Genomic DNA, 24,752 nt, shown 5'->3' with positions numbered 1-24,752 from the left:
CTGTAAGTATCGTGCAGTTCGAAAACGAACTGCTTGATTGCATTTCTTCAACCATTTGCACATATTCCCTGTCTTGTTCCTTTTGAAACATTCATTCACAAGATCACTAATGAAAAACATTACATGTCTGTAAACATTACCTCTGCCTTTGAGTGTACCGGTACAGAACCAAGCGACGTGTCTGAGCGTGGTCCGGGTCTTCGCGCTAGTTAATGCAGGTACGGGGCGAGAGTGAGGACGTACCGTGTAGTAGATGGCGCTGCGCTGGTTAGTGCAGGTATGGGGCGAGAGTGAGGACGTACCGTGTAGTAGATGGCGCAGCGCTGGTTAGTGCAGGTGCGGGGCGAGAGTGAGGACGTACCGTGTAGTAGATGGCGCTGCGCTGGTTAGTGCAGGTACGGGGCGAGAGTGAGGACGTACCGTGTAGTAGATGGCGCTGCGCTGGTTAGTGCATATATGGGGCGAGAGTGAGGACGTACCGTGTAGTAGATGGCGCTGCGCTGGTTAGTGCATATATGGGGCGAGAGTGAAGACGTACCGTGTAGTAGATGGCGCTGCGCTGGTTAGTGCAGGTATGGGGCGAGAGTGAGGACGTACCGTGTAGTAGATGGCGCTGCGCTGGTTAGTGCAGGTATGCGGTGAGAGTGGGGACGTACCGTGTAGTAGATGGCGCTGCGCTGGTTAGTGCAGGTATGGGGCGAGAGTGAGGACGTACCGTGTAGTAGATGGCGCTGCGCTGGTTAGTGCAGGTATGGGGCGAGAGTGAGGACGTACCGTGTAGTAGATGGCGCTGCGCTGGTTAGTGCAGGTATGGGGCGAGAGTGAGGACGTACCGTGTAGTAGATGGCGCTGCGCTGGTTAGTGCAGGTATGCGGTGAGAGTGGGGACGTACCGTGTAGTAGATGGCGCTGCGCTGGTTAGTGCAGGTATGGGGCGAGAGTGAGGACGTACCGTGTAGTAGATGGCGCTGCGCTGGTTAGTGCAGATATGGGGCGAGAGTGAGGACGTACCGTGTAGTAGATGGCGCTGCGCTGGTTAGTGCATATATGGGGCGAGAGTGAGGACGTACCGTGTAGTAGATGGCGCTGCGCTGGTTAGTGCATATATGGGGCGAGAGTGAAGACGTACCGTGTAGTAGATGGCGCTGCGCTGGTTAGTGCAGGTATGGGGCGAGAGTGAGGACGTACCGTGTAGTAGATGGCGCTGCGCTGGTTAGTGCAGGTATGCGGTGAGAGTGGGGACGTACCGTGTAGTAGATGGCGCTGCGCTGGTTAGTGCAGGTATGGGGCGAGAGTGAGGACGTACCGTGTAGTAGATGGCGCTGCGCTGGTTAGTGCAGGTATGGGGCGAGAGTGAGGACGTACCGTGTAGTAGATGGCGCTGCGCTGGTTAGTGCAGATATGGGGCGAGAGTGAAGACGTACCGTGTAGTAGATGGCGCTGCGCTGGTTAGTGCAGGTATGCGGTGAGAGTGAGGACGTACCGTGTAGTAGATGGCGCTGCGCTGGTTAGTGCAGGTATGCGGTGAGAGTGAGGACGTACCGTGTAGTAGATGGCGCTGCGCTGGTTAGTGCAGGTATTGGGGCGAGAGTGAAGACGTACCGTGTAGTAGATGGCGCTGCGCTGGTTAGTGCAGGTATGGGGCGAGAGTGAGGACGTACCGTGTAGTAGATGGCGCTGCGCTGGTTAGTGCAGGTATTGGGGCGAGAGTGAAGACGTACCGTGTAGTAGATGGCGCTGCGCTGGTTAGTGCAGATATGGGGCGAGAGTGGGGACGTACCGTGTAGTAGATGGCGCTGCGCTGTTTGGTGCAGGTATGGGGCGAGAGTGAGGACGTACCGTGTAGTAGATGGCGCTGTTAGGGTTGTAGAGCGGGCTGTGGTGATCCACCTCTGGAGGAAACGTCCACGCTCCCTGGAAGTCGTACGTCATGATGCTTAGGAAGTCCACGTAGCTGCAGCAGTAATTAACATCACAACACATGACAGAACCTGATAGCATGTTTGACAACATCACTGCCTATCTACACTCTTCAAACAATAATGTGAATATTTGAAAATAGTGGACTCACGTAGATGCGCAAAAAAAAAAACAATACAATTATAATATTTCTTACTTAAAACGCCATCTTTTTGTGATTGCAAAAAGCTCAGGCGACAAAATCGACCAATTTTAAATTTTTCACTTTTCCAAAGAACTGTTTGAAGAAATATTGGCGAAAACCTGACAAAAAAAACATGTAAAGCTGGACGATATTTGAACGTTCATCCGAACGCTATACCTCGCCTTCAGGATCGATTCCGGCAGACCAGTTCTGCTCAAGATCGAGAAGCGGCCGCCCAAGACCGCTCATACGGATTCCGCAGTTGAGATGTTGTATTGCGACATCTGTGGAGAGTCCACAAGGCATCCATGGTTTGGGAAGATTTTCCGACCAAGCTGTCAGGAATCTATTGCGTGCATGAAGGTGGGATACGACCATGACGGCCAGTTGTCGTCATCTTTTGAGATACATCCAATTTACTGACCTAGATAACAGAGGTATAATGTACCGTTGAGCAATCCGAACCAGATAACAGAGGTATAATAGGAGGGCGGTCATCGCTGCAGTCTGAAACCTGTGGCGGAGATGGGTCACCCTTATCCATCTGTCCTGTCTTGGCGTTGTTACACGTGGACGTCCAGAACGTGGCCGATCGATGACGTCATTTGTGTTCTCGTTTCGCCTCACCAATGCAGAAATGTTGTTCCGGTGGCAGTGGAAATGTTCAACCACTTGTAGTTGAGACATACCCCAGCGGACCATCCCAATGGATTCATAACGTTGTGCACACGTTACCCTTGCGTTTCAATAGCCGTTTAATGTTGTGAACGATAGCAAGGGTAGGGGTTGAGCTTTCCAAAGTGACAGTATTGTGTGGCATTCATTTGCTCTGTTTCTCTTTCCCGGAATGCACGTGCAACAACGTATTACAGGTCTCAAGGACGAAAGCACTGACGTCACGGAACGTGGCGCGTGCATGCATGTTAGATACGTGTCACTTATCTCTGTGTTTAAATCTTTATGTGTCTACATAGGTGTGATGAATTTCGATTTTAAATTCGTATATCTACAGTTTCTTTGTGTGCCTAGTATATAATGTACCGTGTTTCCAGCTGACCTAGATAACAGAGGTATAATGAACCGTGTTTCCAGCTGACCTAGATAACAGATGTATAATGAACCGTGTTTCCAGCTGACCTAGATAACATAGGTATAATGAACCGTGTTTCCAGCTGACCTAGATAACAGAGGTATAATGTACCGTGTTTCCAGCTGACCTGGATAACAGAGGTATAATGTACCGTGTTTCCAGCTGACCTAGATAACAGAGGTATAATGTACCGTGTTACCAGCTGACCTAGATAACAGAGGTATAGTGTACTGTGTTACCAGCTGACCTAGATAACAAAGGTATAATGTACTGTTACCAGCTGACCTAGGTAACACATGTATAGTGTACTGTGTTACCAGCTGACCTAGATAACAGAGGTATAATGTACTTTGTTACCAGCTGACCTAGATAACAGAGATACAATGTATTGTGTTACCGACTGACCTAGATAACAGAGGTATAATGTATTGTGTTACCGACTGACCTAGATAACAGCGGTATGTTGTACGAGCCGTCGATGATGGGTTGGCCGGCTGACACCGCGGCGGCAAGAATAAGGCGCTTCCGGTCCCCTGTGAGAACTTCTTCATCAAACTTGGTACGCAGTGTCTTCAACCGAGAAAACACACCAAATTCAAAATTCAGGCCATACCAGTTCCATACCAGTCATTTACAACATCACCATTCGCGTGAAAACAAACGTGCTGTATGGCAAGATTTCCAACCTGAGTTATGTTATGATAACAAACTAAAACTATTACACATTTGGAAATGCCAGCATATCGGCTCCTTAAACCTGCTTACAACATGTTATTGCACTATGATAATCTTGGTAAACTCACTTGAGCTTCTCACATCCGTACGTTATTCTTCTCTATTGATTTTGAATATATATGACTCTCACAATCTGTGGAAAATGTTGATACGTTCATCACCGATTATCGACAACGTTAGATTGATGACTTTAGGCAAGACTGGGCATCTACCTTAAGAGACAGTTCACGTCATGCCACCTATGTCTATTTTAAAGATACTTTAGAACCTGAAAAATATTTATCTGTGTATTTCAATCAAAAATATTACAAACGCAGCTGTTCGATTTAGGCTAGGTCTTAGAAGTCTAATAATCAATGAAGGTAGAAAAGGTGATCCAGATAAGTCTTTACGATTATACACTTTGTGTAGTTCTGGAATTAAAAATGAATTCCATTTTATGTTTTTATGCCCAACTTTTAAGTACTGCGAAGAAAATATCTTGGCGAACACTACTGTCCAAATCAGTTATACCGTTTTCGCTAATCTCATGGCTTCCAAAAATAAAGCAATTTTGTTTGATCTGGCATTGATAGTGTGTGATTGTTCTACCTGCACACTGAATGTTAATATAAATGTATATAAACAATTGAATCAATGACTACAGCAGCATGAATTAGATTCACATATTGTATCTATGGATTGTATATAGGCCAATGGCCTTTCAGGCAATAAACACTTTGACCTTGAACTTGGCCCTGGCTTTGTTAGAGGATCTAGCTATAGGGGCCTTCTGATCAACAGACCTCCATCAGTTCCGTGTGCTGCGCCTTGTGGCCGGTCATGGACGGATATTCCCAGTCTATGTCGAGCCCGTCGAGGCCGTGAACGCGTATGAAGTTTATGGCGTTGACGGCAAAGTCTTGCATGTCAGTTGAAGTCTGTGTGACACCAATAAAGCCTTGTATACGCTGCCAACCACCCAGTGCAGCAAGAAGCTTCAGGTCCGGGTTGATCTGTCTGACGGCACGTAGTTGCTGTAACATAACTAACCAAGGATCCCGTGTCACCAAATCAAACCAAAAGTCTGCATCAATGAGTTAGTTAGAACCTAGATACGACTGGATGTCAATATGTTTTGAGCCTTGAGCATTTTTCACACCCAGGTGTCACAGCCTATAGTACGACATTGAACCTTGGGGTGTAGCTGATGTGATATATAAGCTTTGGTATCCTACTCTCAGAAGTTATTCAACAGCTCACATTCACAGAAAGAGACCCCCGTCACGGCAGTGAAAATGAATAAAATTGTGTATAGGGCAGTAATTAAGTTTTTAGTTCTTGAAGGAAACTCGGCGAAGAACATTGAAGAAAGGCTTTCAGCAGTTTATGGGAAGTCTTCCCCTTCATCTGCTACCATCAAACGATGGGTGAATGAATTTAAGAATGGTAGAGAGAGTCTTGAAGATGACACCCGCCCAGGTCGCCCAACAACAAGCACTAGTCAGGAAAACATTGACAGAGTGCATAGACTTGTGCTGGAAAATCGTCGAATCACACTCCACGAGTTAGAGGAGACCACAGGCAATTCACACGTCGAGACAATTTTTCATGAACATCTCGTCATGTCTAAGGTATGCGCAAGATGGTTGCCAAGAATGCTTACAGATGAAATGAAGCAAACAAGGGTCACCATAAGCAATTCCATGCTAACCGGATACAACAAGAATCCAGAAGATTTTCACTTTAGGCTAGTAACCTGTGATGAAACCTGGATCCACCACTATGATCCTGAGAGCAAACAAGAATCCATGGAATGGAAACATGTCACTTCTCCCAGGACCAAAAAGTTCAAAGCCTCCAGATCAGTGCAGAACGTAATGGCGACAGTCTTCTGGGATAGCAAAGGCGTCATCCACATAGATTACTTACCAAAAGGAAGAACAATGAATGGGGAATATTACGCTAACTTGTTGAGGCAAGTGCGACAGTCAATCAAGGAGAAGCGCCGGGGCAAGATCAGACGTGGTATTCTTCTACATCAAGACAATGCTCCTGTACACACTTCTCGCGTTGCAGCCGCTGCTGTCCAGGAATGCGGGTACGAAATCATGCCGCATCCCCCCTACTCTCCAGACCTGGCACCAAGTGATTACCATCTGTTCCCAAATCTCAAGAAACACTTGCGTGGTCGTAGATGTCAGGATGATAATGAGCTTATTGCTACTATTGAGGCTTGCTTTGAGGACCAAAATGGCGCCTTCTACAGAGATGGCATCAGCGCCTGGCAGAAAAGATGGAATAAGTGTCTTGACTCACAAGGGGACCATGTTGAAAAATAAATGTGGTTCATACCAATATTTTGTGTTTTTCTATGCAAGGCTCAAAACGTATTAACATCCCCTCGTAGCATGTATATCAGAAGTAGAAAACAGTATCAGATTACGCATAACTTACAATTTGCCCCAGGTGCCGTACAATAAATTGGTCTAGGATACTCCGCGTGACATTTAGATCATCGTAGATGGCTACGGGCTAAGGGGTTTGGGTTCACACAATCATGTGGGGTCGTGCTAATTTTGCATTGGCCCTTGAAGCAGGGAGGCGCAAATCCATGCCAACGATGTCTTGAGACTGTACGGGAATCGTGAGGCCGCCATGCTGTTTGAAGCATCATCAAATCTCAGTAGACACCATCACTCAAAAGTTCCCATTTGTCGTGGATCACGATCACACATGAACAAACTAGGACTGTAAGTTTAGCCAACAACACAATATGTCTAAAGCAAGGTAATGGAGAAACGGAAAGAATTCCTAGAAGGACTCACAGCCTCTGAAAAATGTTTGACCAACCACAAGCTGGCTTCACGGAAAAGACACGAAGTGTGAGGATCGAGCAAGGCACATACGACATGTCTACGGACTACGGACTTAAGAAGTTTTTCAGTTTGTACATCCAAAGTCGAATATTCACAGGGCTAGAAGCCTAGGCGGTGTGCGCAGCATAAGCTGGCCGTGTTCATTCGCAATGCGTGAGAACGTTCCTCTAGCCGCGACTCGCGATTGGTCAAACTCTGACAGTCTTACGGCTTTGGTACAACTTCAAATTCGTAGAGGCTCACTGACTCACTGTCAGCCCACACATCAACGCTCATAGACTCCATGTCCCCCGCACACATCAACACTCATAGACTCCATGTCAGCCCACACATCAACACTCATAGACTCCATGTCCCTCTACACATCAACGCTCATAGACTCCATGTCCCCCCACAGATCAACACTCATGTACTCCTTGTCACCCCAGGCAGCAACACTCATACTCCATTTAACCCCACACATCAACACTCATTGACTCCATGTCACCCCAGACAGCAACGCTCATAGACTCCATGTCCCCCACACATCAACACTCATGCACTCCATGTCCCCCTAGACAGCAACACTCACTGACTCCGTGTTTCCCAAACAAAACAATACATACAGACTCTTTATTTCCCCACACAACAACACCCACAGACTCCTTGTTTCCCACACAACACACTCACAGACTTCTTATTTACTCACACAACAACACTCGCAGACTCCGCGTTTCCCCATACAACAACACTCACAGACTCCTTGTTTCCTCACACAACAACACTCGCTGACTCAGTGTTTCCTCAAAACACAACAACAGTCACTGGCTCCGTGTGGGGAAATACCGAGCCTGTGAGTGTTTTCCAATACAACAATGCTCACAGATTTCATGTCCCCAACACAACACTCACAGACTCCATGTCTCCTCACACAACAACACAGACTCCATGTTTCCCTACACAACAACACAGATTCCGTGTTTCCCAACACAACAACACAGGCTTCATGTTTCCCTACACAACAACACAGACTTCATGTTTCCCTACACAACAACACAGACTCCATGTTTCATCACACAACAACACAGACTCCGTGTTTCCTCACACAACAACACAGACTCCGTGTTTCCCCACACAACAACACAAACTCCATGTTTCCTCACACAACAACACAGACTCCATGTTTCCTCACACATCAACACAGACTCCATGTTTCCCTACACAACAACACTCTCAGATTACGAACAGGCATGTATAAAAGAATTGTACTGACCATTCTCGTTCCACTCTCTGTACACAATTGTCTTGGAACTCGCATCGATGTCAAGGAAGGCGTAGAGAATGTGTGTGCACAATGTTGCGTTGATGTTACTTGGCACAAACCGTGCAGGGGCTGGTCTGTACTGGGACCAGTTGGTCAGGTAGCACGCCTTCACGTACTGCTGGCAGCACTCTGTACAACAGACAGATATCAACTGTTCTATATAGACAGCAGCTACTTGCTTGTACAGTTCAGTTTCTGCTATCTCAGGACACATTCAGACAAACCGCAATCACCAAAGTGTATCAGCTGGACGGAATACACGATACTGGCAACCAACCAACCTGACTTTACCAAACGGAAACTATCTGAAGCCATCCACATCAAACGATACCGACCCCTGATCAACAGAGATCAAGATTATTTCATGTAATAACGTCAAACCTGCAACTGAAACATGAAGACATAATAACACAGTGTACTGTGATGGACGTTTTGTTATAGCAAAGGCATGTGATTAGTGGAGGACAAATGCCACCTTTTGATTTTCGGTCAGCGCTATAAAGATGCAGGAAGTCAGTATTTCCACCATACCCATATGAGTAAGCCGTGCAGAGAGAGTTTTGTACGACTTGCGTCATGTAAGGATGAACATGTCTTGATAAGCGTTCCTAATGTCTTCTGATAAAGGCTTGTGAAATCAGAAATGCTTCCATTTCAATCAGTGTTACACAAAAGTTATTTCCTAGAAGAATATATACGGAGTCTCACCCTCGTGCCTACTGATGTCAATTATATCAACACGGGTTGATAAACAAATATTCGAAGCATGCCTTTTAACCTTTATCAACAAGTGTATGTAACTAATATCAGTAGACACGAGGGTGAGCTTCTATTTTTCATAGATAATCATTCTTCATTGGTTTTCAATGAAAACTGTACATTCTATTATATACAGTACTATAAACAACATGTTTTAAACCAGTCCAGATATAATAACTTCCGACTGTAATAGACGTATTGATGGTTTGTCAATATTTTTGAAGGTTTCGCCATACCTATATAACTCGCGTAGGGAAAGTTTGTAAGACCTGCGTCATGTAAGGATGATGTTTTGACGACTACTGCTAAGTTTTCTCATTAATGCTTGTACATTTGGTAACCATGTGGGGAATCGAACAAGGGTCTGTGGTGTGACAAACAAACGCCGTAACCACTAGGCTACCTCCACCTCCCTTTTCAGACCAGAAGGGCCATGGATTTGATATTTGTCTCCGCTATTTTATAGGGAAGGTAACTTTATATTTGATGGAGACACGGGGTTTAAGGGAGGAGCATGCCCCTACGTCAAAATACTCAATAGATTTACTACCTCCGTTGCTCGTGCAGGTTTTCGTGAGGAAAGTGTTCCCTGGTTTGAGGACCTTGGCCGTGTTCACGACATAAACATAGCAGGCAGTGCCCCGTATCTCCGCTGCCACGCACCCGGTTGTCCCGTCACAGAAGTCCTTGCACTCCTGAGTGGAAGCCACTGTTTTGACACCAGCCCAGTCAGATTGATCACCTGCAGTGTCCGCTTCCTCAGTGTAGGTGCAACCCCCTTGGAAACATATAGACAGACAGACTTAAACATAGGGCACGTGATTGTAAACATGCATGTGTATTGTACATAAGATTGACAATTTCTTGGAGTGGTGTCAAGAGACTCCGATTGACCATGAACAGAGAGCAAAAATATTACACATCCTACTGCCTAGAACCAGCCCATCACCAAGTAATCTCAATCACATTGACCCTTATATCACTGGCTTCTTCCCAATAATTCCCCATAGCAACTGCCTTCATGTGCAAACATACCCTAAACTAACACACACTCTATGCATAAAGGCAGTTAGCAGTTCATTGTGTTTCACCTGCTTGATAAGGGTGTTACTTACTAGTTACACCGAAATGTCGTTCATATTACATTATAGAAGTTGTATCTCCATACAACTCTCCGCATTGTTTACCCGACAATTGAGTTGTTCTCTGAGTATGTTAAGTAAAAGCCAAACACTGCATATTCATTGACTGCAATATACTTACTACTGAATATGCTAAGAACATGTTCCAAAGCTGCACAAAGATGCATCATGCTTAAGTGTTTTTTTCAGTTAGAATGGCACCTGTCACTATTTATATAGTCATATCTGACTATCTCAAAAGGAAGGTTGACACTGTCATATCTAAATCTAGAATATGTTCTCAAATATTTGGGTCACCTCAACGTAACAGCGTTTCCATATTCATAGAGTATACGCGATGTAGTAATGCCTTCAAGCATACTTGTGATGACTGAAAGAGATTATGTTGTATCCTATATCTGTCTATATCAATGTTTCCAGCCTGCTACCCCAGGCAAAGCATAATCCAACTTTCACATTTTAGAAAGTTATATTTATACCATATTAATAAGTGGTTCCCAGGGTTTCAGATCAACACCCCCGTGATCATATGGGTTACAACTCATGCAGCAACGCACACTTGTAGTAAGAGGCGACTAACGGGAATGGATACTTGGTTGAGGGCGGTGTACAAAACAAATCAGCAACAGGCAGTCAGATCAGTAACACAGTATATCCCACGCTCAAATAGCTCAAATATAATATATCTGAGTTTAAAAGACATGCTCAACGGGAACAAATTAGTAGGTAAACACTTAAACACCCCTATAGATAATCTAACTGGAAAATATGTGTTGTATGACGTGATTCAAACTGCGCTTTAGTCATTAGTACACTCAATACAAAATGACATATTGTCACCACGAGAGCTGGGCATTAGTGATTAGTACACTCATTACAGCATGATACAATTGTCACCACGAGAACTGCGCATTAGTCATTAGTACACTCAATACAAAATGACACATTGTCACCACGAGAGCTGGGCATTAGTCATTAGTACACTCAATGCAGCATGAGACATTGTCACGAGAACTACGTACCTTAATGTAATAAGCCTGGAGAAGTCAGTGATGAGACAGTAAAATCTTCCTCTTTTTAAAATTTTAAACTGTAACAACCTGGGTCTGAAGAGTTCAGCGATGAGTCCAGAAACCGGCTTGCTGCACACTAATTCTACATACCAAAACTGGACACAACTAAAACAGGGCGCTGCATTCATTAAGACAATTTACTGTTGATAGCAGAGGCTTCATGAAACCACATTACATCGACCTTGGGGTTTGTTATTTACGAAAGCCTAATGCTGCCACTTTTGTAGCACGAAATATTTTTTTCAAAAAAAGTTCTCGTTACTTCAATTATTTACTCGTTGCTTCGAGTATTTTTTCGTTATTTCAATGCTTTTCTCGTAACTTCAAGTATTTTCTCGTTATTTCAAAAAAAATTTCATTGCTTCTTTTTCGTCGCTTCGATTATTTTCTCGTTACTTCGAATATTTTCTCGTCGCTTCAAGTTTCTTTCAAAAACTTGAAATTGCGAATATTTTCTCGTTGCTTCAAGTTTCCGTCAAAAACTTGAAATTTCGAGTATTTTCTCGTTGCTTCAAGTTTCTTTCAAAAGCTTGAAATTTCGAATATTTTCTCGTTGCTTCAAGTTTCAGTCAAAAATTGAAATTTCGAACATTTTCTCGTTGTTTCAAGTTTCAGTCAAAAACTTGAAATTTCGAATATTTACTCGTTGCTTCAAGTTTCAGTCAAAAACTTGAAATTTCGAATATTTTCTCGTTGCTTCAAGTTTCAGTCAAAAACATGAAATTTCGAATATTACTCGTTGCTTCAAGTTTCAGTCAAAAACATGAAATTTCGAATATTACTCGTTGCTTCGATTCCTTTTTCTTAATTTCTAAATTTGATGGAGGTAGCATGTATATTTTAGGAGATTTGCTCCGAGCAAGATGACACCCTCATAGTCACAGCCTAAGTCACGTGTCCATGGATACAGCAAAAATATAATTCATATCTGAGTATAACCATCAAATGGCATATCTATGGATCATGCTTGGTATGTGTGCCAAATTTCATGAAGCTAGCATGTATAGTTTAAGGAAATCTTCTAAGAACAACATGACATCCTCATATCCACAGCCAAAGTCACATTTGGGTGGAAACCGCAAAAGGTTCATATCTGGGTTTAAACCCCAAATGGCATACCTATCTAACATGCTTGATACGTTCTCCTAGTCTGAAGAAGTTATCATGAACAGTTTAGGAAATATGCTTGGGACGGTATCAACAGACCACTTTAAACAACACATTTTATGGTTGGTTGCACAAGGCTTAATTAAGCTTTTTCGTTGAAAATTGTGGTATGTGTCCTGATTAAAAAGACAACATTAGGTTTAGAAATGGTTATACGACCTCTGGCCATATGCAACTTTAAGTGTTTTTGAAATTGTTCATTTAATATTTTCAAGAATACTGCTTCGCCACATGTTGTATGTGGAGACTGAAGCAAACCAATTCGTACTGATATTCATACCAAAATGATAACTATGCTTTTTGAGGAAATTGACTTCAGTCAAATCCTCAAAGTTATCGAATATATGGTATCATTTCATAGTTAAGTCTTATTTGCGGTTCACTCCAAAATGACAGACCTCTTGTAAGATAAATTCAGTGAGTGCACTAATTAGCTCAGCCATGCTCTCCACCCCTATACCATTAATGAGTTCACTTGGAGTCAGTACATAGTATACAGTCTGTTCAATCTTGGAATTCAAGCGATACTCACTCATCAGAAGGATTTCATTTCACAATGTATGAAATTGCACTTATTCCAGAACCTTATCTTAAATTAACCTTGCAAAGTAGAATTTCACTGACCAAATTTAGGACAACAAATCATAGGTTACCAATGGAAACAGGGCGCTGTCTGAATGATTTGAAAGAAAGCCGACTTTGTAATCTTTGTAGTCAAGCCATATGTGACGAATTCCATGTTTTACTAATATGCCCACCACTTGTCGAACAACAACGAATATTTTTCAACAAAATATTTCTGTGTGAATCCCTCTACCTGTACATGTATTTTTCTCATGAAATGTGATTATCAACCACTCACTCTCAAATTATCCAAATATATGAAACAATGTGCCTTTTCAAATGATATCATGTAAATATATTAATCATATTCACATATACATGTATGTTCTATGTTTCACCTTTCGTGTTTTTGAGAAAAGAATGAAAATTCTGTTTGTTCTTCTACCAGTCACTACAGAGTATAGTAACAACACCTTTCCATCTTTCTTAGTTCACTTGTAGTTAGAGTGAAAAGTAGTCGAGAACTAAGTTGCTTGAGAAGCTTAGAATGTTCTCAAGCACTTTTAATATAAAAAGTCTTGATATAAAAATCACAATTCATTACACGAATTAAAAAAAACTATAGTTTCCATATCTGGGCACATGTTATTGTTATCAGCTTAAATAAGCCTTATGCAACCACCCCTAAAGTGTGTTGTTTTAAGCGGTCTGTCTTTTGTGAGGTCTGCCTTATGGGAAGATACCGCGGTTGCAAGGGTGCGCATCCTCCCTATTGAACTGAAAGTTTGTTTTATGACCACTGAAACTTGGGTGGTGTAGGGTGTAGGGTGTAGCTTGTAGGGTGTGTGTGATGTCATCTTGCTCGGGGCAGATCTCCTAAAATATACATGCTAGCTTCATCAAACTTAGAAATTATGAAAAATATAATCGAAGCAACGAGTAATATTCGAAATTTCATGTTTTTGACTGAAACTTGAAGCAACGAGAAAATATTCGCAATTTCAAGTTTTTGAAAGAAACTTGAAGCAACGAGAAAATATTCGCAATTTCAAGTTTTTGAAAGTAACTTGAAGCAACGAGAAAATATTAGAAATTTCAAGTTTTTGACTGAAAATTCTCGAATTTACGAAAAATTAATCGAAGCAATGAAAAGTTTTTGAAATAACGAGAAAATACTTGAAGTTACGAGAAAATTTTTGAAATAACGAAAAAATACTCGAAACAACGAGTAAATAATTGAAGTAACGAGAACTGTTTTTGAAAAAAATATTTCGTGCCACAAAAGTGGCAGCATTAGGCTTTCGTAGTTATTAGCAGCGTATAGCAGATTAATTAAACATTTGATAGAAGTGTTGATTCTCCAGAAGATTTTCTGGGGAAATACAGTGAGTTGTTTAAAGGTCATAAGCTGTCATTCCAGATCTGATTGTACTAAGTGTCTAAAAGTATTTATATCATAAATATAACAAGCTGTATTTTGAAAATAATCAACAAACCATTATACCCATAGTATACAAATATTCTACAAGTAACATAACTGCTTCCCTTCGTGTTAAACTTATTCCAAAAGTAACGTGTGGATAACATCACACAAATGGGGGCGTCTACAGGGCAGTAGCCTCCCAAAGTCAAGAATACACAGTCACGGCATGAACTGCATAAGTCTATGAAGTCTACCCTTTTTGTGTTTTCTATTTATTTGGCGTTTTGGGTTTTTTTCTTTTCTTTTGCAGTTTGTTTGGTGAGTGAGTGAGTTTGGTTTTACGCCGCTTTTAGCAATATTCCAGCGATATCACGGCGGGGGACACCACAAAATGGGCCTCACACATTGTACCCATGTTGGGAATCGAACCCGGGTCTTCGGCGTGACGAGCGAACGCTTTAACTACTAGGCTACCCCACCGCCCCGTTTGTTTGGTTGTTACTCTTGGTGGTGGTGGTGGTGGTGATCGTGGTGGTGTGTGTGTGTACGTGCGTGCGTGCGTGTGTGTGAGGATGAGAGTATATTGCTGAGTGAAAAAGAGAACATATTTTCGGAAAAAGTCATTGTCACGCAATCGTGGAATTCACACTATGAGCAATGCGTAGGAACATACCTGAGTATAGCGGGAGGAGACACAGCACAGCGAACACACGGAGAACCATCATCCACACCTGTAAATACTGATGTTGTACAAACCTTAATCTACTGTTATATTCCATGTCTAGCATACGGTGGGCAGTCAGCAGGGTGCAGCGGCGTGTTCTGTTTAGACACAGAAGGTTGTACAGGTTAAAGCGTCACTCTGACTCAAGTTCCTTGCTATATGAAATGTGCCTTCTCTTGAACCACGTCTCACATTTCGTTTCAATTTGCCAGAAGACCGGCACCTGTGTCAAGATCATCTAACCATGGATACTCAACAGGGGCTACTATTTTGAAACTTGACCATTTTTAAGAGAAAAAAATCATTATTGCTATGATCTCCCTCCTCCCATCCTTTACTACCACTATCATACCTCCTCCCATCCTTTACTATCACGATTACGCTCCCTCCCATCATATACTACCACTGTCATACCCCTCCCACCCTTTACTACCACTGTCATACCCCCTCCCATCCTGTACTACCACTGTCCTACTTCCTTCCATCCTTTACTACCACTGTAGTTCCTCCTCCCACCCTTTACTACCACTGTCCTACCTCCTTCCATCCTTTACTACCACTGTCATACCTCCTCCCATCCTTTACTACCACTGTAATGCCTTGTAAGAGTTTATATAAATTTGGAAACTTCGTTTATTTTAGAATGCACTTAAAATTACCTGTCACATTGCTTTGTTTGTTGACTTCAAACCAAGTTCCTTTACTGACTGAATTCCGCTTTAACTACTGCCGTATACGAACCATGCTGATACATAATGACACCATAACATTGAACCCACACTGCATTGTGATGTGTGATTGCTCTGTCACAGACAAACCCGTTAACTTTTACAAGAGGCGAATCCATTTGGGTGAATTATAAAATTGTAAAAATTGCTTCCGAGATTAACGAAAACAAATTCATATTGAAATGGTCTTTAAGCTCTAACCTGATCTAACAAAATCTACAGCAACTTTCATAATGCTTATTTTACATTACCAAATCTCATAGAACATATGACTAAGGTCGAACAAAAACTTTGAAACGATGAGAGTAACCACTTCTGGACACTACAAGGTGTAATAGACGCCAGTATAGTAAATATTGAAAATAAGATGGACCATGTCCAAAATGGTCAGTACTAGTGTTGTGTTGATACACTTGATGCTTATGTGATGGTAATGAATAGTGACTGGTGATGTGGCTGATTACTGGAAAACATTGATTTACTGATCTAAGAGGATGTAAAGCACTTGTGTCAACGGGTCATAGTTTATGAGTATTTATATGTACTAATGTAACTTGGAAATAAGTCTGTTCTAAACCCAGTAATATTTAGATATAAATGGTGAGCAACTGTCGTGCACAATTCCGCATCTCAGGCCAGCAAACAGACTCCGCTTCCTAAATCTCATCGGAAGTTCTGACCAGCATATTTCATTGCCATGAACGAAGAAATTTCATATCAGCATTATCTAGTGTAAAAGAGACCGTCTAAGTTAAACATGACCCTTTCCAGGACATTTGATGTTAAGATCAAACATAAGACTACTGACTGAACAACTGTATGGTGCGAGGATTCGGTGATTTACTTTCATTCCACTGAAAAGTTGTATTTGTCTGCCTGTTTGGTAAAGCTGGACACATGGGTGTTAGACAGTTTCCGTGTATCTTCTCACGTCAGAGCGTATGCACACTGAATAGGTATGTCGCCCTGCCGTGTACTGAAGAACGATAAAATAACATGATGTTACAACATGACAAAGAAGGTAAAAGGATTTTGATAACAGATGTCAAACACCTACTTTTTATCAACTAAATAAAATCCCTTTGTTTGAACAAAAGGTTGAATTTTCAACGATATTTATCAACAGAAATGGTTGGAAAAAATTCAAAATCCACAAAAAAGTATGTATGTATGTATGTATGTATGTATGTATGTATGTATGTATGTATGTATGTATGTATGTATGTATGTATGTATGTATGTATGTATGTATGTATGTATGTATGTATGTATGTATGTATGTATGCATGCATGCATGCATGTATGTATGTATGTATGAGAGGAGGAATTACAGCGGTGGTGGCCATGTTGAAGGGAACCTCCTTATGGCACGTAACAGTGTAGTTGATAGTATGTGGTGCATGGGTAGGTCGTGGTGCTAGGTACCCGTGTTGAAATAAATATGGAATATAGGTTTGATCTCTTCATTATATCCCTCAAAAAATAGCCAGAGATTTAATTGTTGGTGACATCAAATGCACTTTGGAAATAAAACAATGAATATAATCATAAAGACAGTGAAGGGTAATATTTCAAGCATTGTAACAGTGACCAGACCAACAGGCACCGGCTGAGTATTCCGGGTGGAAGTGATGGCTGCAGAACCCCTGGACTTCTTGTTATGTAGGATGACAGATGCAAAGACGTGCCCCTTATATACATGCATAGTATAACTGTTCCTGGCGTTTCTAAAGTATTTGCAGGGTAGGTCATCTGTTTCATCTGTGGCATTTCAGTTGGTGGATAATGAGGAAATACAAATGTATGGATGACTGCCTGTAATGCTAATATCTTATAACAATGTTCACATCCATAAAGTATCTTATTTTCTGTGTAGTTGGTATTGTAGGAACGGTTAAATACGATTGTAGCAGCTTGTCGTCCCTCCCCGGACATTCACTCGAAACACAGCACAAGTCGGACACAATATATTTTATTCATGCCTAGTCTACCGAAGGTCAACAGACACAGTGTAATATTCTTGATCTTGATTTTACAATGAATAACACTGCCATATAAAATGTTTCTCAGTTATAAATTGTATTCTGATCTGAGGTGTCGAATTACTCGAAACGAACTAGAATGTAGTTGATGTTGAGTTCGTTTACTTCAAAGCCTTTCTTGTGCTATGAACTATTATACATATATCCTCGAAATGTATGGTAAAAGGTAGATATATGCTTACTTTGTTAAAGGTTGGAGAATATTCGTCGTGATATATGGTGTAAAAACAATTTGATACCTGTATCATGGAACTGAAAATGAAATTCAGTTTGGATTGGTATGCCCTGTGAAAATAGTGCCAAAAGTAGCCGATGTTTCAGTGGTGTTCCATGTTTATGCCGATAGAAGATGACAAGACAATAATCTGATGAGAACATTCTCCAATATTCCACAGATTACGATACAGATGGAATAACTTTGTAATCTCCAAAATATTTGTGACATTTTCTTTTGCAGTTATTTTACGAATAGATTCATTGCATGAACCGTATTTGTCGCACATATGACTCTTTACGAAAACGTCATTAGAACTACAGATCAAATAGATCATCATTTCTTTTATCCTTGCGTATTCCCTACCGGTATGACCCGTGTATCAGACCAAACAGATCATCATTCCTTTATCATGGCGTATTCCCTACCGGTATGACCCGTGTATCTCAAACGGTTTACATTCCTAAGCAAACATTTGGCATGCTATAAATACGCTTGTCGTAAGAGGCAACAAGCGGGATCGGGTGGTCAGGCTCACTGACTTGGTTGAGACATGTCATCTGTTCCCAGTTGCCCAGACCGATGTTCATTCTGTTGATCATTGGATTATCCGGGTCAGACTCGATTATTTACAGAATGCCTTTATATGGCTGGAATATTGCTGAGTGGGGCGTAAAACTAACCTCACTCGGTCACTCACTCAATTTACAAATAATTTAGATTTCAGGTGCAGTTAGATAATTTTTTATATATAGACAGTTACCTGTCTCATTGCATATACCTGCATATAACGGGCAGGATATCAAGCCTTCTATTTACATGTTTCAGCACTACTCTTTAGTATTGACGTGGATCGGGAAAATATTCTTTTTCTTTTTCGCAAATAGTCGGCGTCGTTCTCTAGTTGTCCGAAGGGAATCTTGAACAATACCGCTTTCAACACTTTTATACGTTTGATTCAACTGACAAAATATGAAAAATATTACCTTTCGTCAGTGTCTCGAGATGTGTTCTGTGTGGGTGACTCGCTTGTTAACGATCACAAACGAAATGTCTCCGGCAAGTTTATATGAAAGCAAACAGTGGCTATAAAACATCCCCTTCAGCATATACCCGTCTGAATACAGTAGTCCCCCCCAGGCAGATGTTGAAGATGTTTAACTACAGGATGATACATGTTTACACTGGGCCCTGAGGTGCCTGAGGTGACTTTATATGAAAAAGAACACTTTATGTCGCTTCCAATGCTTATAAAATTCTGTAAAACTCGGTGTGGGCGAAATGACTCATCCAGCTATATATTGTAACAGCTATCTGTAGAGGTATCTGAGCATCATCGTCCAGGCTGTCATGCTGCAAACGTACATATTTCCATACATTGATCCTGACATTTAGAGCTATGCGGCATTTGAAATGGTCTAGTTGTTCCTTCGTCTGGACAAATCTTTAAGCTCAATACCTGGTAACAACAAATGAATGACGATCCATCAAGGTAGATGTCATGTAACGCCTATATATGCACACGCTAGGGTCAGATTATGAAATCAGTCATTTCAAGAAATGAGTGATTTCACAATCTGACCGTAAGATATAGCTCCGGAAGGACGTTCAACACTCACAACTACATGTCTCTTGACCACTGACACAACTGGCGTGTGATGATACGCAGTGTGAGGATGTTCATATATGAAATCATTGTTAGTGTACTTGCTGTAAAGCGTCTCCCAAACACACCCTGTGGAGCATGTGTAGAACCGAACCACTAATATTAACAAGTACAGTTTGTGTACGTGTCCCACGTCGCTATTTAATGTGCATGAGGTACAATGTTCAGTCATTTTAGATTGCTAATCTGTGTACTCATTCCCTGTCCAAGGCGACACATACGACGAACATATGTCCTGACTAAGGACAATGATTTTGTGGCGAACATGTGCATTTGACTTTCCTCGATCAAGGGAAGACACGTGACGATCATTGTGCCTTTCACTACCCCTGACAAAGGGAACACAAGTGACGAACAGGTGCCTTTCACTACCCCTGACAAAGAGAACACACGTAGCGAACAGGTGTGCTTGACTTCTGACTAAAAGAAGGCACGTGGCGAACAGGACCAGGGGTGATTGACTACCCTTGATCTGGGAAGACATGTTGCTTGCGCATTTGACCTATGGAAACCACTTAACAAAACCGTGCATTAGACGTGTAGGTGTTATATACGTGTTTTATTCCTCCCCATAATAAGGGAAGACACTGAAACTAAGGACTGAGTGGCTGGTTATCTGCCAAATGTGGTTTAATATGCGCAGTCTTTCTATGCCAGTTACACTGCGGTATGTCGGCTGGAAGCGAGATGACAGCCCAAAGTCTTCGTGGCCTTAGAACAAGGCGAAGGGTGTTTCGATATCATCATAGATGCCTGATGGACAATATGGGTGAGGATACACACCGACATGTGGGGTCACAAACCACTTCGATATGCCGCTCCAGCATGCTCTGAACGAATACAACATAACAGACATTACTTCCCAGGATAGCCCAAACTGCCAGTGGGGCACTAGAAGTCAGATGCCAGATCCCAACGGGTACCCATTCACTGCTGGTTGAACAGAAGCAATTCTGAATAAAGTCACTTGGCTACGGTGAGATCACATTTTCTTAAAATGATTTTGAGTTGACTTATTGTCATGTGAAGCACTTTCAGTCGGGTATGATCTAAAACATACATTTTAAAAAATTCTTTCATCCCCGCAAAGACACGAGGACCTGTGTGGGCCTGTGAATCACATGCGTCACTTGGTACATAAAAGCATGAATGAAACACATATTCTCCGTTGTAATATATATCACGTAGCATTTACAATATAGCTGACATAGTACAAAGAATACAAAAAGTCTGCATAAACTGAGGAAAGTAAATGTCTAAACGGGTTGGGTGAGGGTGACTCTATCGCTGGTTAGTACAGTCGGGAACCAGGAATGCCCAGTTACACACTGAGTACCTCGTGTCGTATGCCAGTCCAGGGGGACACGTGAAGGACGTAAGAATGCCGTTGCTGCACATGTAGAAGACGGTGCAGTTGGCGCTGATGCCGGAGTACGTCCAAGAACCGTCAATGCACGTCTGCTGCAATTCTGAAGAGGAAACAGCAAAGGAGATGCATGATTGATACGCATGCAAGCAGATGAACAGAGTGTGGGTTTTGTTTTTTTGTTTGTTTGTTTTTTATATACAATGTATTGCCGAAGCGCCATAAAATATCACATACAGGTGTCATTGGTAATGTAGTGTTATGATGGACATAGTTAGCTACAACAATATAGAAAATATGAGAACGTCTATGTCAATACATTTCTGTTTGAATTCAATTAAATACTGCTGCATATTGACGACAGGCTGATCCATCGACACATGTTCAAAACCACAAGTAAACTGCTTCTTTCTTTAACAGCCTAACACAAAACCGCACACACGCGCAGGCACGCACACACACGTGTACGCGTACATGTAAATACATAACGTTTAGACAAACCTTGTTCAGCCATTACTGTCGTCGGAGATGTCCGGGATGTTGGCGAGGTTGGTGAAGTTGGAGATGTCGGGGATGTTGGCGAGGTTGGTGAAGTTGGAGATGTCGGGGATGTTGGAGATGTTGGTGAGGTTGGAGATGTCGGGGATGTTGGCGAGGTTGGTGATGTTGGAGATGTCGGGGATGTTGGCGAGGTTGGTGAGGTTGGAGATGTCGGGGATGTTGGCGAGGTTGGTGAGGTTGGAGATGTCGCGGATGTTGGAGAGGTTGGTGAAGTTGGAGATGTCGGCGATGTTGGAGATGTTGGTGAGGTTGGAGATGTCGGGGATGTTGGAGATGTTGGTGAGGTTGGAGATGTAGGTGACGTCGGTGAAGTCTGTGATGTTGGAGACGTCGGTGATGTTGGATTAGTGCCGTGCGAACAGCTGAGGACGCCTTTCATTTGTGATATTAGAGGAAAACTGACGCTCCCATTACAGAAGGATCCATCGAAGTCATCAAAGCTGTATGACCAGACCATGGCGCCGCCATAGCCGTTGTCCACCACGTACTGAAGCTATACATCAAATATAGGTATGGTAAGGACAAGTAATGCATCTTAAAACCCGTGACAACTCAGTGTTTATTTATTTGTATATAAGTTCTTAGTTACCTTTTCGCGAAAACTCTGACTGTCGTCGTAGCCCACCCACTGAGTGAGGCCGTCTTTGGACCCGTAGGCGTAAGGCACCTTCATGTCGGCCATCCAGACTCTCGTCCAACCTTCCCTCTCGATAAGCTGACAGATCTGAAATATGATGCACGAGGCTGTCACCATTTGGAGCATTTCCAAAACTAAGTATCGTGTGTTCGACAATTGGCCCAAGTCTCCAAACAAAGCAGGCTTTGTCAAAAGTGAAAAGGGTTTGAGGTCCTCGTGCTTACCTCAAAGTACCCCAGAATGCCTCTGGATCTGGTGTATGGTCCAGCTGTTCCCGCCCCAGAGAAAGGCGCCCCGATGTTGGTATTGGAGGGGTTTGAAAGGGCGAACGAACGGCCGTATGAAGCCAGCCCCAGGATGAGCTTTTGAGGGTCCGCGCCGCCTGCTCGCCAGTACTTCAAGGCCCAGTCCTGTGGACAAACGATAACAGCAGTCAGGTATGTAACACTGAAACATGGAGGGTAAGGCGACACGCCCACACATGCACTACTGACACATGACAAGCTCAGAGGAAGCAGTGAAACATTCATCTCTTGTCTCTCGTCTTTGTGATGAGGAGTACAGGGTGAATTGTGAATCCTTCTCTCTTTTATACTGAGAGTTTCTGGGTGAATTAACAGGTGACAGAGTTTAAGGTTGTGAACTTACCACAGAAAACTGGGAATTAGGGAACACGTCGCCTGCCTGGGGATAGAGAGGACTATGGTGGCCAACCGCTCGGGGATTGTTCCATGTGCCAGAGAGGTCATACGTCATCACATTGATCAGGTCCACAAGGCTGGAAAGAACATCAGAAGCATTCAGGATACAGTACTCTGAAGGCGCGGTGGTAACACGGAAATCTTCACAGGGAGCAACAGTGTTCATGAATTCACTTAAAGACAGAAAGGATGGCCTACAAACGACAGCAGGGACAGTATAGCTGGCCTACTAATGACTGTAGGAGCAGTATAGTTGATCTACTAATAACAGCAGGGACACAGCAGCAGAGCTGTTAAAGCCGGCGGGAATGATGTAGATGTGTTACCTGGATACAACGGGGATGTTGTAGGATCCGTCGATGTTGTACTTGCCGGCAGAGACAGCGATGATTAACTGCAGTTTGTTCAGGCCTGAAGTTAGAGCTTCTCCGTCAATCTTACTCCTCATTATCTGGAACAATATGCAGATGATTGAATTTAAATTATATTTTTAGGCTTAGGTTGGGGAAGATCAACCTCTTCAATCTTAAAATTGACCCTTTTCATTTCTGAAAGCTTTTATGGAAGACAATCAAAGTGCGTTTTATATGAAACGACGTGTATAAGCAACCTGAAACCTGAACATTTCATGAGCATTTGATTCCAGAAAATGTGTTGTGCTGAACTAAATGTCACAGCCGATGAATGCAGCCCCAAGTCCTCAGATGTTCCTCACTTATGGAAACCATTGCTTAACGACAGTTGCAAACAGGTAAGGAAGGCATGGATTAAGACTGAACGCTATTACCGTCGCCATCCTTTGGTCCATAATCTAAATAGGCAAAGAAGCAAAACAAAGTAGATGCCAGTCTGGGCAACATTTTGAGTGAACAAAATTCATGTATGCCAATGTCCAAGTTATGGATATGGTACAAAGTAAGGGTAACCTAGTATCCACTACCTTGAAATGGAAATGAAATATTAACAGATACTTCAGATATTGCAAGTGAACTAAGGCTTTAACCACCAACATTCCTCCTCGTTTAACCACGGACCAGCAAGAAAACGAAACTACTAATTCGAATTCAGAAAACGAGGAAGAAGTGTTTTCAATTAATGAGCTTCATAAAGCTCATGAACAAGCTCATGCTACTGCTGCAAGAACTGATAACACATAGGATTAATTCATCAAGCACGATCACTCCCATCACTACGTACCACCCACATGCAATGTATCAACCACCTGGCGATGCACCACTCCCATCACGATGTACCACCCATATGCAACGTATCAACCACCTGGCGATGCACCACTCCCATCACGATGTACCACCCATATGCAACGTATCAACCACCTGGTGATGCACCACTCCCATCACGATGTACCACCCATATGCAACGTATCAACCACCTGGTGATGCACCACTCCCATCACGATGTACCACCCACATGCAATGTATCAACCACCTGGTGATGCACCACTCCCATCACGATGTACCACCCATATGCAACGTATCAACCACCTGGTGATGCACCACTCCCATCACGATGTACCACCCATATGCAACGTATCAACCACCTGGTGATGCACCACTCCCATCACGATGTACCACCCATATGCAACGTATCAACCACCTGGTGATGCACCACTCCTATCACGATGTACCACCCATATGCAACGTATCAACCACCTGGCGATGCACCACTCCCATCACTACGTACCACCCACATGCAATGTATCAACCACCTGGCGATGCACCACTCCCATCACTACGTACCACCCACATGCAATGTATCAACCACCTGGCGATGCACCACTCCCATCACGATGTACCACCCACATGCAATGTATCAACCACCTGGCGATGCACCACTCCCATCACTACGTACCACCCACATGCAATGTATCAACCACCT

The 24,752-nt window shown here is 42.7% G+C and overlaps 1 protein-coding gene across 1 annotated transcript in view; it reads right to left on the bottom strand.

Annotated features, from left to right (window-relative positions):
- LOC137284045 (probable chitinase 10) overlaps positions 1-24,752 on the bottom strand; it is a 40,767-nt gene that overhangs the window by 5,517 nt on the left and 10,498 nt on the right. Inside the window, exons 5-17 of the mRNA XM_067815703.1 lie at positions 23,183-23,307; positions 22,804-22,933; positions 22,380-22,565; positions 22,108-22,242; positions 21,459-22,011; positions 20,928-21,060; positions 18,912-18,953; positions 14,891-15,039; positions 9,399-9,626; positions 8,039-8,218; positions 4,714-4,955; positions 3,639-3,763; positions 1,839-1,953 (exon numbers count right to left, since the gene is read on the bottom strand). Of these exons, the coding sequence (XP_067671804.1) occupies positions 1,839-1,953; positions 3,639-3,763; positions 4,714-4,955; positions 8,039-8,218; positions 9,399-9,626; positions 14,891-15,039; positions 18,912-18,953; positions 20,928-21,060; positions 21,459-22,011; positions 22,108-22,242; positions 22,380-22,565; positions 22,804-22,933; positions 23,183-23,307 (2,343 nt within the window). The remainder of the gene's footprint in view (positions 1-1,838; positions 1,954-3,638; positions 3,764-4,713; positions 4,956-8,038; positions 8,219-9,398; positions 9,627-14,890; positions 15,040-18,911; positions 18,954-20,927; positions 21,061-21,458; positions 22,012-22,107; positions 22,243-22,379; positions 22,566-22,803; positions 22,934-23,182; positions 23,308-24,752) is intronic.

The sequence above is a fragment of the Haliotis asinina genome, chromosome 5 (genome assembly GCF_037392515.1).
Source record: "Haliotis asinina isolate JCU_RB_2024 chromosome 5, JCU_Hal_asi_v2, whole genome shotgun sequence".
In the NCBI taxonomy this organism is placed as follows: Eukaryota; Metazoa; Mollusca; class Gastropoda; order Lepetellida; family Haliotidae; genus Haliotis; species Haliotis asinina.
Note: the sequence above shows the minus strand (reverse complement) of the source record. Positions and strands in the feature narration are given on the sequence as shown.